Source organism: Mustela nigripes, chromosome 15 (genome assembly GCF_022355385.1).
Source record: "Mustela nigripes isolate SB6536 chromosome 15, MUSNIG.SB6536, whole genome shotgun sequence".
Lineage (NCBI taxonomy): Eukaryota > Metazoa > Chordata > Mammalia > Carnivora > Mustelidae > Mustela > Mustela nigripes.
Genome location: NC_081571.1, coordinates 23,873,974 through 23,891,503, shown reverse-complemented (window position 1 = coordinate 23,891,503; position 17,530 = coordinate 23,873,974). Strand labels below are relative to the sequence as shown.

Below are 17,530 nucleotides of genomic sequence, written 5' to 3'. Positions count from 1 at the left end.
GGCTCAATCCCAGGACTTTGAGATCATGACCAGAGCCAAAAGCAGATGCTTAACAGATTGAGCTACCCAGGCATCCCTTTTTTTTGGCTTTTAATATGTAAACTGATCAAAAGATTTTCATTGGTTTCACATATCTAACATTACAAATCCTTTGCAATATTTATATTATGGAAATAACACGGATAATGAGTAATTTTCAGTCTAAGGAAAATTGCACTAGTATGAAAATATGGATTTTGCAATATACAGAATCAAGACATTGTCTCTTCAACCAGAACAAATGCAGGTCTTTGGGTGTTTTATGCCCTCTCTAGGCCTGTACTTCCCTACCATGAACTATTTAAGGTATGGGTTTATACCGTACTAATATTCTTCATGTTGACTTCATGACTTCATTTTTAAATTTCTCCTGCTCAATGTAATTTTTTTTGTTTATGTATTTAATCTCTACACCCAACGTGGAGCTCGAATTCACAATTGCGAGATCAAGAGTTGCATATTCTTCTGACTGAGACAGCCAGGCACCCCATCAACGAAATTTTTAAAGACTTTATTTTTTTGAATAGTTTAGATTTACAGAAGAATTGAGTAGTACAGAATTTCCACATATTCTCTCTCCCAGTTTCTCCCATTATTAACATATTATAGTAGGATACATTTGTTACAATAAATGAATATTGATACTTTATTATTAAAATCCACAGTCTATTCATACATCCTTGGTTTTTACTTAATACCTTTTCTCTCTTCCTGGATCCCATATTACATTTACTTGTTATGTCCCCTTGGACTCAGTTCCTCTTGGGTATGATAGTTTTTCTGACGTTCCCTTTTTTTGATTACCTTGACAGTTTGGAGGAGTACTAGTCAAGTATGTTGTAGGATGCCCCTCTACTAGAATTTGTCTATCTTCCTTAAGATTAGACTGAGGTTATAGGTTTAGGAAGGTAATTTTCCCAAGAGGATTAGGTAACTTCAGATTAAAGACACATCTATACTTCATCAAACTGTTGTCACAGACATGGCACAACTCATGTATCATTTTAGTACTGTGCCTATTCCATTAGACTAGAGGCAGAAAAGATAGTCTTGAGTAAAGAACAGGATAATTTAAAAAATTTTGGCTTAAATAAAATAACTAAGAGGTAGATAACATTATAAAGATAGCAAACAGTAGTCATTTCAATTCACTTTCCAAAGTAAGCATGTTCTTTACGAATTAAGATTCAGAAAGTCAGACAAAAATGCATAAATAATATCATTCAATTCTGTATCTTCAGAGGTAAATATGGGTTTTATGTAAATGAATTTACTCAAGTATATTTATGTTTTCAAAGCATATTGTCACATTTTCACCTACCAAACAAACAATAAACACTGCAGGATTCTCTTGCCTATGGGTCAAAAATAGTCTTAAATCCTTAGAAAATTTATAGTAGGCAATCATTCTCTCCTGAACAGTGGTTCTCAAACTTTACCATGTATTACAATCACCTGAAAGTCTTGTTCACAGCTTCCTGGGTGCTATCCCCAGCGGTTTCTGATTCAGTGGGTCTGGGGCGGGCCTAAGAATATGCATTTCTAAAAAGTTTTTGAGGAGGCTGGTCTGAGGACCCTATGAAAACTACTGCTTAAGAGTCAACAAGGAAACTACATTCTTTAAGTGCCTATGGTGATTCGGGTATTTTACATGTATTACCTTATTTAACTAGTTACAGAATCTTATCAAGCGAATATGAGTATCCCTTTTATAAATGGTGAACTTAAACTCAGGGATGCTAAAGAACTTAGCTGAGGAGGTAACCGGATTAGAGGGCAAAATAACAATTCAGATTTCTGATTCTAATGCCCATGGCTTTCTAGTATAACATACTTCTCCTGTTCACAAAGGAGTGAAACATATATGTCCTTGGCTCACTAGCAAAGGAGACTCTACCAGAGTGTGTACAGTGCTTAGTTCAGGTCAGTTGGGTATTGAAGAAATCTTTACTGAAGACTTGGCAGAGGCTCAGGGTCATGGAGAGGACTCATTTTCTCTGAACTTCTGAAATAATCAAGGATGAAGTAAATTTAATGTATAATTAACAAAATAGGAAGAACATGTATTTAATATAGTACTAATTAGTTACTATTATTTTATTATTTGTTACAGAAAAACATACATTTAAATAAAAGTTCTTAAAAGAATAATCTAATTTACAATTAAGTTTAAAGCATCATACTATTCTAAATGTCTGCCAGTGTATACTACATTGCCAATCAACCACTACTTACTCTGGTATTGAACTAACACAGCATGATGGTCTTCAAAAAAATTGCTCTGACAGTTACCAAAACATTCACCTCCTTTCACAAAACAAATTAAAAGCAATGACATACAAAGTAAGCAATTTAAAGTTTATGAAAAGTGGTACACTTTACTGTAAATAAATCACCAAAAAAGAAGTTGCCAATAATATATTTTCTATCCCTTTGTTATACTCTATATAAAAAAGAACACTCAGACACAAATTAGACTGTAGACTTAAAATAGTTAATGAGGTCTAAATTTCAGAATGAGAAAAACCCACCCAACTCTACATCTCTATTATAAAAACAAATATTTTATGTAAGAAAGATTCCCTTTTAAATATCTATATACATATTTCCACTTAATACTGTTAATCAAACCCATAGTTATATTTATTTAAATAAGAATTAAATAAACTGCCCCAAATGCTGATTTCATCTCACAAAACAGAAGTATTTCAAATCACAACTTCCAGATGGTATCTTGAATACACTGGTTCCTTGAACAACATTAACAAGCATATTTTTAAGAATATATTTTCATCTACAGGTCAGGTAAAGCTTTATTAAATGGTAAACACTTTTAAAAGTGCAGAAACACAAGTTTCAAAAACAAATACATTCAGAAGATCTGCTGTTCAAATAATATTTTTTCAAAACCAGGTGGAGGAGTATGATAAAATTCACTGAACTGGCAATCCAAAATTGCACTGTCATCAACTAAAGACAGAAAAAGAAAGAAAGAAATTAGAAGCTTACACCTTAATTCACAAGAATACATAATTATAAAAGACTGTTATCATAATTTCATAATATTAACAGGCAAAAAGAAAAAATACACCTGCTTCCCAGGTTATAAAATATAATCTTATTGGGTAAAAAGATCCACAATAAAAAATTAAAAACACTGAAAGGATATACATATTATACATATTATATATGTATGTATATATGTTTGTGTGTATTATATATGTATGTATATATGTATAAAGGATATACATATTATATAGTATATTATACTATATATAATATATTACTAATAGATAGTATGAATGTGAGTACTTTTAATTTTTTCCTTATTTGCCTACCTCTATTTTCTCAATTTTACACATTAAGATGTGTTACTTTTTAAAAATTGTTTTGAAAAAATTACAGATTCAGATAAGGTTGCAAAAATAACAGCGTTCTCTATACTATTCATTCACTTTCCCCTAGTGGTAACATCTTACATTAACCACATATCAAAACTAGAAAACTGACATTGATAAAGTACAGTTTAACAAGACTGTAGGCCTTATTTAGCTTCTACATCTTTTTACCAGCATTTATCAAAGAGAAATAAATGCATATAACCAAACAAAGACCTGTACATAATGTTCATAGCAGCTTTATTTGTAATGGCCCCAAACTGGAAACAACTTAAATATCCATTAACAGGCAAAAGGAAAATCATATTATGATAAAAGCAGACAATACACCACACATACTACTTGGCAATAAAAATGAATGAATTATTGACACATTCTACAACATGATCAATCTTAAAATAATTATGCTGAGACACGCCACACAGAAAAAGAATACAAATTTTATGATTCAGATTATCTGTAGTGACAGAAAGCAGATCAGTGGTTGGTTGGGGCTGGGGTGAAGAAAGTGAGTAGGAAGGATTATAAGGGAACAGGAGGAAATTTTAGGGGTAATGAATATATCCATTGTGTTGACTCTAGTAATGACATGAATATCCATAGCTACTTGTTAAACTGCACACATATATTAAATGCACATCACCAAATATTTTATATTTCATAATAAATGCAGAAAAAAGTTAAGTACTGGATTTGACATTTATGAAAGCAGTAGAGATTTTAACAAGGGTGGTTTCAGCGAAGTGGTGGTAAAGGCAGTGAGATGCGGCTGAAGAAAAACTGAACGATACAGTAAGTGGTACTATTAGTACTGCAGTTGGATAAAGAAGGGCAAACATAGGGCTACTGAGGCTAGGAGTTTAGCTGGGATAAGGATGATTCAGAATATTTACAGGCATTGAAGAGAGATGTTCCTTATGTGACATGTAAGTGAAATAAGTGACAAAGTGAAGTCCCAGAGTTCGGGAATTTGAAATCTAGACTGTACAGTGTGTTTTTTTTGTTTTTTGTTTTTTGTTTTTTTAACATGAAGGATACCACTTCGTCTAAGATGGGACAGAAAGAAGGCAGGATTGGATTTGATTGAGGAAAAACTTCAGGAGGGCTGGGGTGAGAAGGTGGAGTTCACTATTAACAGCCTGTTTCTTTATAGAGTAGAAGGTAAGGTCATCTGTGGAGGATGAGAAGAGAATTCAAGAAGTATGGTGAAGGTCTGGAATGTGCAGAAATGTAAAAGAATTGCCACAAATGTTGAGAGCTTAGGTTGTAATAAGGCCTAACTTTGTGATAACCCTTTTCTTCAGTGTGATACGGCTTTTTCTCTCCGCAGTATGAGTCTAAGAACTGACAAAATGAATTAGCTGGATGAATCTAGGATTAGGGATGGGATGGAAGATAAAAAGTAAAGGAATTAAAGTTTATTTTTATGTATGTATGTATATATGTATGTATTTATTTATTATTAATAATCTCTGTACCCAACATGGAGCTTGAACTCACTACCCCTAAATAAAGACTTGGATGTCCTATTGACTAAGCCAGCCAGGCATCCCTTAACTTTAATTTTTATCTCTGATATTATTAGACCATTAAAATACTTGGCTTAATTTAACTGACTTATCAATGTCAATTTATGAAATATACTTTATATAATTTACTGTCTATAACTTTACTACATTAAAAATTATGCTAAATCAAAGAAACAATCTGGAATAAAACTGTATTTGCTATACTCATTTGTATAATTTGATATTTATCTCATTTCTCAGACTAAATTATTTAGAATATTAAGCTACATTTCCATTTCATTTAAGTAGATAAAGGAATTATTTTACCCAATATGGCAAAGAAACTAATCAAAATCAAACTTAAAAATGCACTTTTATATGCAAAGATAGTGGAAAACCACTGATAAATAATTTTGGGGAGAAAAGACTAATGAAAACAACTAAAAAGTAAAGCACAAGCTTTAGTTGTTATTATATTATTAAATATTTTTATTTGTTATATGTATAGTTTTCTGACATTGTAGTCTATCGCACTAACACTGCTACCTTTCTAGTAAATTACTATAAAGATTAATAATTAGTTTTTATAATGGCTTAAATCTAAGAACTTAAAGTAATTAAATGAGAAAATATTTTTAGATTACTAAAACCATAGGCAGAAAAACACAGCTGTTGATTTAAACTTGGTAACATAAAAAATAAAGCAGAATAGAGGGATAAAGACACCGCACTTATTATTATTTGTTTTTAATAAAGAGACACCTTATTTTTAAGAGATACATATAAAATATTTATGAATAAAATGATATAATATCTGCCATTTGTTTCAAAACAATCCCAGGAGGGAAGGTGAAAACAGAGGAGTATTAGCATTAGGAGATAGATGAGACCTGACAGGCTCCAAGCTGATACCTGTTTGAAGCTGGGTGATGTGTACATGAGGGTTCATTATACCATTCTCTTTACTTCTATACATGTCTGAACTTTTCTATAATAAAAATTACCACAATTAAATGGTATAGAGTCATCTCTTAAGTAACCCAATCCTTGGGAAGACGCACTTGTATAGAAATTATAGTACATACATATACATGACCACCAGAAGTAAAACAATCAATACGAAACTGTTCTAATCACAATTTCTCTTGGTAGAGTTTTAAAACTTAGGTAGCTTTATAGAGATAACTAATGCTCAATCTATATAAAATTCCCATCCCTGGCTCCAAAATATTCTTTACAATTACTTTTCCTGGTCACCTAAATCTCCCTAATAACTGGCAGAAAGAGCTCTGTAAACTCAGCAAAGCTCTTTGGAACTTTCTAGAATATAAGACTACATGATTAGAAAAGGGAGTATGGTTATTGCATATTTAAGTATAATCACTTTATTTGTAAAAAATGTTTAATACATGGGGAATAAAAAACTTCCTTATTCCTGCAAAGTGGGATTCTAATATCCTACTGAGTACATTTCATATAAAAGAGGTCCTTATTAACTTGTCCAGATTTTTGAATGATAGAAAGTTAATGAAAATGTCAAGTAAAAGTTAACAATCCAATAATAATAACATTTAGAAATATTTTAGCTTACCATAAACAACTGGATACACTGTCCCTCGTATACCTGATGCTGGACAATGCATATTTTTTCCATTCAAATATACATTTAATTCTACATGGTCATATGTAATACCCTAGGAAGGAAAGAAAATATTAAAAAATAAAATTATAAATGTTCCATAAAAAACTTAAATAGAAAGCACCCACTGGGAAGCATGGAAAAAACTTCATAATTATAATTGTGTCACAACAGCTTTCATTAAGGGTTTACAATTTGGTGGAGTTCTGCTTGAACTGAGATTTAAAAAAAAAAATTACTGGTGATTATGTGGGGGAAAGTCAGGTAAAGTTCCGAGAGTTCACATCAGAGTACAAATGAGAACAGTCTGATGCTTAGCATTATATTCAGATAATATGAATTTTATTTTGTGAACATTAAGATAATATAAGTACTGCCTGTCATGGACAGAGAGACCTTTTTTTTTTTAAAACTTATTTGAGAGAGACAGAGCAAGTGCACTGGGGGGAGGAGAGGGAGAGGGAGGGAGGGAGAGAGAAGCAGACTCCCCACTGAACGCAGAGCCCAGCGCAGGGCTTGAGGCATGGCTTGATCTCACAACCCTGAGATCATGACCTGAGCTGAAACCAAGAGTCAGACGCTTAACCGACTGAACCACTTGGGCATCCCCAGAGAGACCTTTGAAAATCATACAGAAATCACTGCTCTCTACAGAATTTGATCTCAAGGGGAAAAACAATGAGGTTTTCAGCATTGGGGCTTAATACCTGTCACTGTTATCAAGTTGTGAAGAAGTGTCTTCATAGAACTTATTTCTGAAAAGAAATACATTTCCATCTCTTTACCTTGCTTTCAAATTCATCAAATATATTATACCAAGGTAAAACTAGTGTTTACAATAGAATGTAATTGTTAGCTAGTATCAAGTTGAAAAACAGAAAATAGCTCAAAAGAGTAAAAAAAAAAAAAAAAGAAGAAGAAGAAAAATAGATCAGTCTGTATAGCTGAAAGTTATTAAAGGTACAAAAGTCAAAACTAATAATAAATAGTTATTATTACTAAAATGCTGGAAAATACTTTGAAAGCCTCTATTATGTACCAAGCACTATTCTAAGTACTTCATATTTAGTCCTCACAAGATGGGTATTATTATTATTACTATCATCTCCATTTTACAGATGAGGTAGCTAAAACACAAAAAGATTAAAATAATTTATGTAAGGTTACAGAACTAGGAAGTAGCAGAGCTTCAGAATACTACTCTATTTGCCATGCCATACTACCTCTCTTTAAAACTTTATATAATAGTTACTAACTGCTGGCAGAAAGTCTTAATTTGAAGAATTAAGAATAGACTGCAGAGATCTTTCAATAGCGAAATCAAGAAGACCACTCCAAGGATTTCTGACTGTGGATATATTGTATCAACTTTAAAAACTTTTTAGAGGTAGATTAGGACATCTGGGTGGCTCAGTTGGTTAAACATCTGCCTTTGGCTCAGGTCATGATCCCAGGGTCCTGGGATTGAGTCCTGCATCAGGTTCCCTGTTCAGCAAGGAGCCTGCTTCTCTCTCTGCCTGCCTGTACTGCTTGTACTTGTACTCTGGTACTTTCTCCCTCTCTGGTAAATAAATAAATCTCTGAAAAAAAAGGAAAAGAAAATTTTTAGAGGTAGTAAAAGATCTTACAGATGATCTAGTCTTAACTCCTTCACTTTCTCCTTAAAACAACAAAGGGCCAGAAGAGTCAGTGTGTTAAGTGCTATAAAAGATTCTCCTGGGGCTCCTGGGTGGCTCAGGTGGTTAAGTTTCTTGCTTTCAGTTCGGGTCATGATCTCATGGGTCCTAGGATCAAGCTCTGCACTCTGCACGGAGTTTGGCTCTCTCCCTAAAACAAATAAATAGACCTTTTTAAAAAATCTCCTCAAATCTCAGTAAAGCCAGCGTTAAAGAATAATTTTTTAACAGTTAAGAAATATTGAGAGAGAAATTGTTTCATTTCAGTTTATGTATTTAAATATAATAAAACTAACTGATGGCTGGGATTAGTTTTTGTAATGAAGAGGCCTTTTTTCATTTAAAAAAACAAAAACAAAATCATACAAAAACAATGTGTCCTCTCTCTATAGGAACCACCTTACAGGGTGTCTAGTGCAGAGCCGAGGTTTGTTATCCAGTCACCCTTCACCACCTAGTGGCAGCATAACCTACTGCAAGCAAGCAGGTATTAAAAGCCCAATCTGCGGCAGCACGGCAAAATCCCAGCACTAAAGAAAGAAGTGAGAAAGGATGTAAGAACCCCCAATTCCTATTAGCAAAGTTTAGCTCAAGTATTTCTAACTTAATCTGTCCTTTTCTAACTTAATCTGTCCTTTTATATGAAACGGTTTCATTCTGCCACAATGATACCAAAATATCTGACATTTATCAATAATTGGTTGCATGTTCAGTGAAGACAATCTGTAATTAAGCTGCCTGTATTATACTCCAGGATCCCTCCATAAAGAAGTTACTTAACTTCTCCTAATCTATGAAATGGTAATAATAACACTATCTATTTTATAGAGTCATTACAGGGATTAAACCAACTAATCCCTGTCAGGCATTTAAAACAGTGCCTGGCCCATAATAAATGTGAGAGAAGTGTTCGCTATGATGATGATGATGATGACGTTGATGATGATGATGGTATAGAATGTTTACTAAAACTTCTCTGAAATTAAACTGAAAAATGCAATTTTAGACTATAATTTCCACTTCTCAAAACTATGTATAAAAGGAAAAAATAAGCATAACCCAGGTATGCTTTCCTAGTGCTACAGTAGGCCCTGTGGGTATTATAGGATTACTGCATGAATATAATAATTTGGTCAGATGTTGAAAGCTTATTTTTCTTGATTTCTCCTCAGGGAATGGTACATGACTGAAATTCTGCACATATGAGAATGTTTTTCCTGTCTTAAATCTGTTCTACTTTTCCTATGCCACTGTCAGCAATTTGGTGAAAGTGTTAGAACTAGGAATATAAAGGTAATAAGGTAGGGTAATCTTTTATTTTTCTTGACTCTGGATATATTTCATCCTTTTAAAAGTCCTCCTTTTATCAGAATGGACATGAAAACTCAAGTTTAATTTAATAAAGTTGATCATTCTTAAATCTCTCAATTTGTGGTATCAGTTTTCTCAATAAATGAGATAGGAAGATAAGAATAACACACATTAGAAGTTCAACAACAAAGAAAAACAATTGTTACTGATTATCCTTATGTCTGAATTTTATCTTCATGTAAACAGGCTGATAGCATAGACTTGACTTCAAGACTCTCCTTCAAGAAATATCCATTTGAATAAGAGTGTTCCATATTATGGACATCTGGCAATGATCTACAAATACAAAGCCAACTATTCAAAAAGAACAGGGAAAAGCAGATTTTAAAATGGTTTATACCTTTTGTCTCCTAAAACAACTTTTTTTTCTTTTCCCCTAAACCTCAACAATTTACCTATTTAAAAACTAGGGGAGCACGGATGGCTTAGTCGGTTAAGTGTCTGACTCTTGGTTTTGGCTCAGATCAGGATCTCAGTGTCATGACATCAAGCCCCATGTCGGACTCCATGCTGGCTATGGAGCCTGCTTAAGATTCTCTCTCTCCCCCTCTCTAAACAAAACAAAACTGAATTAAACTAAATGTTCTTCATAGCTTTTAATTTGCAGAAAAGAAAAGAAAGATCAGGGGCATCTGGGTGCCTCGGCTGGTTAAGCATCCGACTTGATTTTTTGCTCAGGTTATGATCTCAGGGTCATGGACTGAACCACCCATCTGACACTGTGCTCAGCAGGGAGTCTGCTTGAGGGTCTCTCTCTGCCTCTCCTACTCCCTCTAAATAGATAAATAAACCACCACTCTCTCCCTAAAATAAATAAACCTTTAAGAAAAATAAAAAATAAGACCACAGTTAAAAATCTCAATTTCTACAACTCTCTTTCTTTTCACCAAAATACTGCATTTTTCTTCAATAACCTGGATTTACCCTGTGTCATCTTATTATTAGAAACCTTCCCTCGTTATGTAGATTCCTTTCAACTTGGTACCACAGCCACGAACACAAAGTTCTATGTATAAGGGCATCTTTGCTGAAGGAGATTCTAGGACCCTGTTCTCAATCAATAGCTAATAGCCTGAATCCAGAGTATAAGGTTATTGGATAATGCCATTTAAGAAGTAACTGGGAGAGCAGAAAGGCATCTTTGGATTACATTTTCAACAGGGTGGTTTTGGCAAAGACTTAGCTGGGAATAAAAATAGAGCTGTCTTAATATATGTAACTCTTTCTATCCCCTGCTTTCCAAAAAACTTCTCTCCAATCAAACCTTAGAATTTTTAGTCCAGTTCTTTGAAGAGTTCTGTAAAGTGAAGAAGTTTAATAAGTTTAAGTTTAATGAGGATCGTCACTCCTAATAAAATGCTGTAATTCTTTAATGCAAGTTCATAACAAATTAAATACAGGCATACCTTGTTTTACTGCACTAAAAGATAGTGCATTTTTTACAAATTGAAGGTCTGTGGCAACCATGTGTTGAACAAGTCTATTGGTGCCATTTTTCCAACAGTGTTTGATCACATCAAGTCTCTGGGTCATATTCTGGTAGTTCTTGCAATACTTCAAAGTTCTTCATTATTTTGTTAAGATGACCTGTGTTCAGTGATCTTTCATGTTACTAGTGCAATTACTTTGGTGTGCCACAAACCATGCCCATATAAGATCATTCAATAAATATGTGGGTTTTAACTGCTCCACTGACTAGGTATTCCCATCTCTCCCCATCTCCTCTGGCCTTTTTATTCCCTTAAACACAATATTGATATTGGGCCAATTAATAACCCTACAATGGCCTCTAAGTGTTCAAGTGGAAGGAAATCACATGTCTCTCCCTTTAAAACAAAAGTCCAAAATGATTAAGCTCAGTGAGGAAAGCATGTAGAAAGCCAAGACAGGCCAAATGCTAGGCCTCTTGCACCAGATAATTAACTGAGTTATGAATACAAAGGAAAACTTCTTGAAGAAAATTAAAGTGTTACTTCAGTGAATACACAAATAAGAAAGCAAAACAGACTTACTGTTGATACAGAGAAATTTTGATGGTCTGCTTAGAAGATCAAATCAGCCATAATATTCCCTTAACCCAAAGCCTAATCCAGAACAAGGCCCTAACTCTCTTCAATTTCTATGAAGGCTAAGAGAGGTGAGGAAGTTGCAGAAAAACAAAAAACAAACAAAAAAACCCCTGGAAGCTAGCAGAAGCTGGTTCATGAGGTTTAAGGAAAGAGGCCATTCCCATAACACAAAAGTCGCAAGGTGAAGTAGCAAGTTATCCAGATCTAGTCAAGTGAAGGTGGCTACGCTGAAAAACAGATTTTCAGTGTGGACAAAAACAGCCCTATCCTGTAAAAAGATGCCATCTAGGATTTTCAGAGCTAGATTCTAGAAGTCAATGCCTGGCTTCAAAGCTTCAAAGGACAGGCTGACTCTTGTTAGGGGCTATATAGCTGGTGACTTTAAGTTGAAGCCAATGCTCATTGACCATTCCAAAAATCCTAGGGCCCTTAAGAATGATGTTAAATCTACTTTGTGTGCTCTACAAATGGAACAATAAAGCCTGGACAACAGCACATCTGTTTACAACATGGTTTACTGAGTATTTTAAGCCCCCCGTTGAGACCTACTGCTCTAGAAAAAGGACTTTTTTCAAAATATCACTGTTCACTGACAATGCATCTATCCGTTCACCCAAAAGCTCTGATAGAGATATACAACGAGATTAATGCTGTTTTTATGTCTGCTAACACAGCATCCATTCTGTAGCCCAGGGATCAGGAGTAGTTTCAACTTAATTAGTAGTCTTAATTACTTAATTAATTAAGTTTCGTAAGGCTCTAGCTGCCATACACAGTGCTTCTTCTGAAGGATCTCAGCAAAGTAAACTGAAAATCTTCTGAAAAGGATTCACCATCTAGATGCCCTTAAGAACATTCATGATTCAGGGCACCTGGGTGGCTCAGTCAGTTAAACATCCAACTCTTGGTCTCAGCTCAGGTCTTGATTTGCGGGGTTATGAGTTCAAGACCCGTGTTGGGTTCAAGACCATGCTGGGCATGGACCCTAGTTAGGGGAAAAAAAAGGAATATTTATGATTCATGGGAAGAAGTCAAAATTTCAACATTAACAGGAGTCTTAAAGAAGCTGATTCAACCCTCACGAATGACTTTGAGGGTTTCAAGACCTCAGTAGAAGCATGAACTGCAGAGGTGGTGGAAACAGCAAGAGAACTAGAATTAGAAATGGAGCCTGAATATGTGACTGAAATGCTGCAATCTCATGATAAAACTTTAGTGGATGAATAGGTGTGTCTTGTGAATGAGCAAAGAAAGTGGTTTCTTGGGATGGAATCTACTCCTGGTGAAGATGCTATGAAGACTGTTGAAATGACAGCAAAGGATTTAAAATATTATATAAATTTAATTGATGAGGGAGCAGCAGGGTTTGACAGAATTGACTCTAATTTTGAAGAAGTTCTACTTTGGGCAAAATGCTGTCAAAGAGCATCATATGCCATAGAGAAATTGTTAATGAAAAGAAGGGTCAATCTTTGCAGCAAAATGCACTGTTGTCTTCTTTTAAGAAATTGTGAGGGCCACCCTAACCTTCAGCAACCACCATCCTGCTCAGTCAGGAGCCATCAACATTCAGGCAAGACTCTCCATCAGCAAGATTATGATGCACTAAAAGTTCAGATGATGGTCAGCAATTTTTAGCAATAGAATATTTTTAAATTAAAGTACATCCATTTTTTTAAACATAATGCTATGTATACTTAAAAGACTACAATGCAGTGTAAACATATACATTCACTGGGAAACCAAAAACCTCATTTGACTTGCTTTACTGCAATATTTAATTTATTGCAGTGGTCTGGAAACAGACAACAGTATGTCCGAAGTATGCCTGCAGTAAATGTCAAAATTTTCTCTAAGAGAGCCTTAGCTGCAAAAATACCTAACATTTTCTAATATGAATGTCAGCAAAGTTTCAAAATTATGGGCCAAGATTTCTCTGATGTGAGAGAAGCAAGAAATGCTGATAAGCAGCCAACCTGTCAAAATTCTCCTGAATGGAAATAAGGGCTTATGCCGATTTTCCTGGCCAGCAACAGCTCTAGAAAGGAGAGTAGTTAGGTAAGGTAGCAGAATCTACACCAAGTGCTCTCTTTGGAATATGTACCACCTCATTGGATCCAATCCCAGTGCCTCAGAATTCAAACCACAAACTCCCAGGCAAAACTATATACACTAAAAGCAGTTTAACTTTAATAATTTACAGTGGAAAACAACTCCACAGTAAACTTACCACCACATCTCCCTCCTGTGGAAGACTGTTTGCTGGCAGCCTATTTTTCTCCTCGTTGTTGTGGTATAGGGCTCCATCATTCCTCATCACCAGACTATGCACATCTCGGCCAAGAGGAATCTGATTCAAGTTAACTTTCTGAGTTGCAACGCCAATACCCCATATTCCTAAAAAAATAATAGTTTAGATGCCCCCAAAATCTGAAGAATACAAATATGAAAGAAGGGGTTGTTTTTAAGAGTAAGTTGTTTTTAAAAGAAATCATGTACTATCACTAAACTATTTTTTATTAATTTTTTTAAAAACAAATCTTTTAAAAGTAGTTTGTGAACTACCCTATGTTCTCTACAGATGCAGTACAATGTAGGAGATAAGAGGGGGTTCTGAAGCTGTACAGCCTAGGTTAAACTCTGGCTTAACTAGGTGATCTGGGGCAAGGTATTTAACCTGTCTCTGCTTCCTCACCTGAGAACGTGGGGTTCTAACAGTACTTACTTCAAAGGATTATTAAAAGATATAGCAAGGTCACTAATACTTGCAACAGTGTAAGTATTCCCCCAAAATTGGTTAAGCAGAGCATTTTTAAAAAAGATGTTAGCTATTATCATTACTATTCTCTAAAAGACATTTTGAAAAAGCACATAATTAAATGGCCTATGGTTCTAGTCAAGCACTACCTCAGAGAAGCGGGAAATTAGTCTTTAGTTTTTGCATCTATAATGTGTGACAAATAACATAGATCTGGTCAATACCACAAAGAGGAGAAAATTAATTCTGAAGTATAAAATTATTTTAAGGAAAAGTGAATTGGGGGAAATCAGAGGGGGACATGAACCATGAGACTGTGGACTCTGAGAAACAAACTGAGGGTTTTGAAGGGGAGTCGGGGGAGGTATTAGGTGAACTTGGTGGTGGGTACTAAGGAAGGCACGTTATTGCATGGAGCACTGGGTGTGGTGCAGAAATAATGAATCTTGGAACACTGAAAAAAATAAAATTAAATTTAAAAAAAAAAGAAAAGAAAAATGATTTTCTTACCCGTGCCTTAAATCAGTGAGTTTTTAAAACCTTTTGGTCTAAGTTGATTTTAAGCAGGCAGCTCTCCTCTTAACCTGCCAAACAGAATACCTAGAGCTCTGGATTTTGTTTCAAACTGTTTCCTTCTCAGTTTTTAATCAAAATCAGTTAGGAGAAAATCTATAGATGGAAGAAGGTTTGAAGATCATGTTGCCAATCAATTTTTCTGAATTAAGCAAAACTATCAGAAAGTTGCATTCTGGGTATCACTGTCTGGGCTTCCTAAATAATCTTACAACATAATTTATCCTCCAGAGTGGGATAATTTTAAGAGTGACAGAAGGGGATAGTACTAATTGCATGGAACAACAGTTCTAGACAGAGTTACAGAGTCTCCTTACTCCTAAAGAACTGTGCATGCTGTGATACACTTTGGCATAACTGCCTCAAGCTTTCACTGAGAGATCAACTTACAAATTCCAACAATATATTTATTTAGAGACGTCACTGAAAATGCCATCCTTTACAGAAAATCCACATAAAAATTTGTCCTGGATTTAAGGATCAAGAAAGTATTTGCTTCTCTTGAGAAAAGGTAGGTTGTACTTGAGAAGATTTTAGCTACCAGAGATATTTTGCAGCTAACTTATAAAAGAATGAAATGGAAGACAGTTTCATATGTATTCCATATACTTAAGAAAATCAGTATTTTAAATTAATTTAGAAAACGAGCCCCAGAAGGATGTTTTATATCATTCAAGCTTGTTGACGAAGAGTATGATTTACTTCCCTTTAGTTTTCCTATTCTACACCTATACTTACATTATTCATGCTCTATTTCACTAGAAGTTTTTTTTATAACAAAGCTTTAAAAATACATTTCCCCACATTCAATCCAGCTACAAGTTAACTAATTGCTATTCTAACACTCAAGCAGAACTGTTGTAGGATTCAAAAAAACTCTGTAAATTTTTTTGACGAGAAATATAGACATCAGAATTCTAAATGTGCTAACTGCTTCAGAAGACAACTCTTTAACAAGAGTTATGAGAAAACATCCAGGATAAGATTGGTTTTATCCTAAGATAAAATAGCAAGAATCTACACCTTTAATGCTTGGCCAAATGAAATGGAGCATCTAACAGCCCTTCATAACGCTAATGTCTACACTGATCGTGTAAAATGCACTCATAAGTATAACCAACATGAAGGAGGAAGGGCAGTTCTTGTAACCCCATTTTATAGATAGCAAAATTGACCCTAAAATAACTCAATAACTAAAATAACTACTTTAGCCAGGATAACACAAGGGGGAAAAAGTTCTTCCAAATAAATTTGGTGCTTTTCTATTGCCTCCTTAATCTTTTTCACACACGAAAAATTGCTCTTAGTATTTAATTAGTACTTTTAATAGTAAAGGACCATTATACCAACCTGTGGACTGGATTTTGAATTCAAAGTAGCTTTTGTTTTGATGTAAAGGGGCACTGGCTAAACAGCCTCCCGTTCCACATATTCTTCTTCCATTTTTTACAATGACAACATCTGTGCCTAAACAAAAATGCAGAGACCGTGTAAAGTTTTTTATTTTCTTATCCAACAATCAAGGTCAATTTATTTCACTTCTCTTAGTCAAAAAATAGCGATGCTATATTTACTTTGAAATACAGAAATGCTGATAAAAACAATTTTTAGTTCACTATATTTTCCCCTGAGAATGTTTTTATTTAATATTCATTTGTGGCTAGAAATCTTGTTTAGAAACGCAATTTAGTAGTAATTCTGTAGGAGGAGCACCACAGGCGCTCCCCTCGCCTGGGGACAGCTGACGAGTCTCGGGAGGCGGCTGCTCCGAGATTCCGGTGAAAATGGGTGGGGAGGTCCACACAACCAGCTCCCGATGACAGGAGCAGACAGGGCTGCGTAGCCTTGAACACAGAACAGGGCCGAGGTGCAGCCGGCCGGCGTCTGAGAGAAATCCGCGAGACAAAACGGGGTCGAGCGCAGCACCTCAGAGCGAGGAGCGGGGGGCGGCGCCCGGAGGGGCAGGGCCGCGCGTGGTTCCTCCGACCTCGCACTGCCCGCGACCCGCCGCGCCACACCCGGCGGGGGCCGTTGGGTCTGGGGGAAGGGAAGGCACTTACCCATGTGCTGCGTATCCAGCTGCACCGCCGGCATCTCCTTCAGAGGGATGTGTCCCGTCCCGCCGTCCCTGCAACACCGCAGGCAGCAGAACACCGAGGCGGCCATGGCACCAAGACCACCGACTCCGACGCCGCTCGCAGCCAGCCGCCTCTAGACCGCGGCGACTCCGCCCCCACGCCTCCGCTCCGCCTCCCGCCCCCGCCCGAGCGCCAGAGTCTGTGTGGAGCGCGCAGACCGATACAGCGACGCCCCACGCCGGGAGGGCGCAATGCAGGCAGAGGTGTAGCCGACCCCGGATGGAAGATGTAAAGGCTGCGCAGGCGGGGAGGGGCGGGGCGCAGGAGGGCGGGGCTAGAGGCGGAGCGGGGCGGAGGGCTGGACAGGCGGGCGGGTTGACTACCTCGTTCTCCGGTGCGCGGGTCCTTTTTCCCTTGGCGA

General features: G+C 36.0%; 1 protein-coding gene across 1 annotated transcript; it reads right to left on the bottom strand.

The window, feature by feature from the left end:
- Positions 1-534: 534 nt before the first annotated feature.
- On the bottom strand, positions 535-17,295 carry SPRYD7 (SPRY domain containing 7). The gene is made up of 5 exons (XM_059377812.1): positions 17,092-17,295; positions 16,382-16,498; positions 13,931-14,097; positions 6,537-6,639; positions 535-3,009 (listed from the first exon to the last, which is right to left on the bottom strand). Exons 1-5 carry the CDS (start codon positions 17,195-17,197, stop codon positions 2,912-2,914), a joined length of 591 nt encoding a protein of 196 aa, XP_059233795.1. The 5' UTR covers positions 17,198-17,295; the 3' UTR covers positions 535-2,911.
- Positions 17,296-17,530: the final 235 nt, after the last annotated feature.

What these genes read in the sequence shown, in the direction of transcription:
- SPRYD7 (XM_059377812.1), bottom strand. Translation starts at nt 17,197, where the DNA reads ATGGCCGCCTCGGTGTTCTGCTGCCTGCGGTGTTGCAGGGACGGCGGG. An exon ending in GCTGGATACGCAGCACATGG is followed by an intron (nt 16,499 to 17,091) that starts GTAAGTGCCTTC and finishes ATTTTTGTTTAG; the next exon opens with GCACAGATGTTGTCATTGTA. An exon ending in CACAGGAGGGAGATGTGGTG is followed by an intron (nt 6,640 to 13,930) that starts GTAAGTTTACTG and finishes TTTCCTTCCTAG; the next exon opens with GGTATTACATATGACCATGT.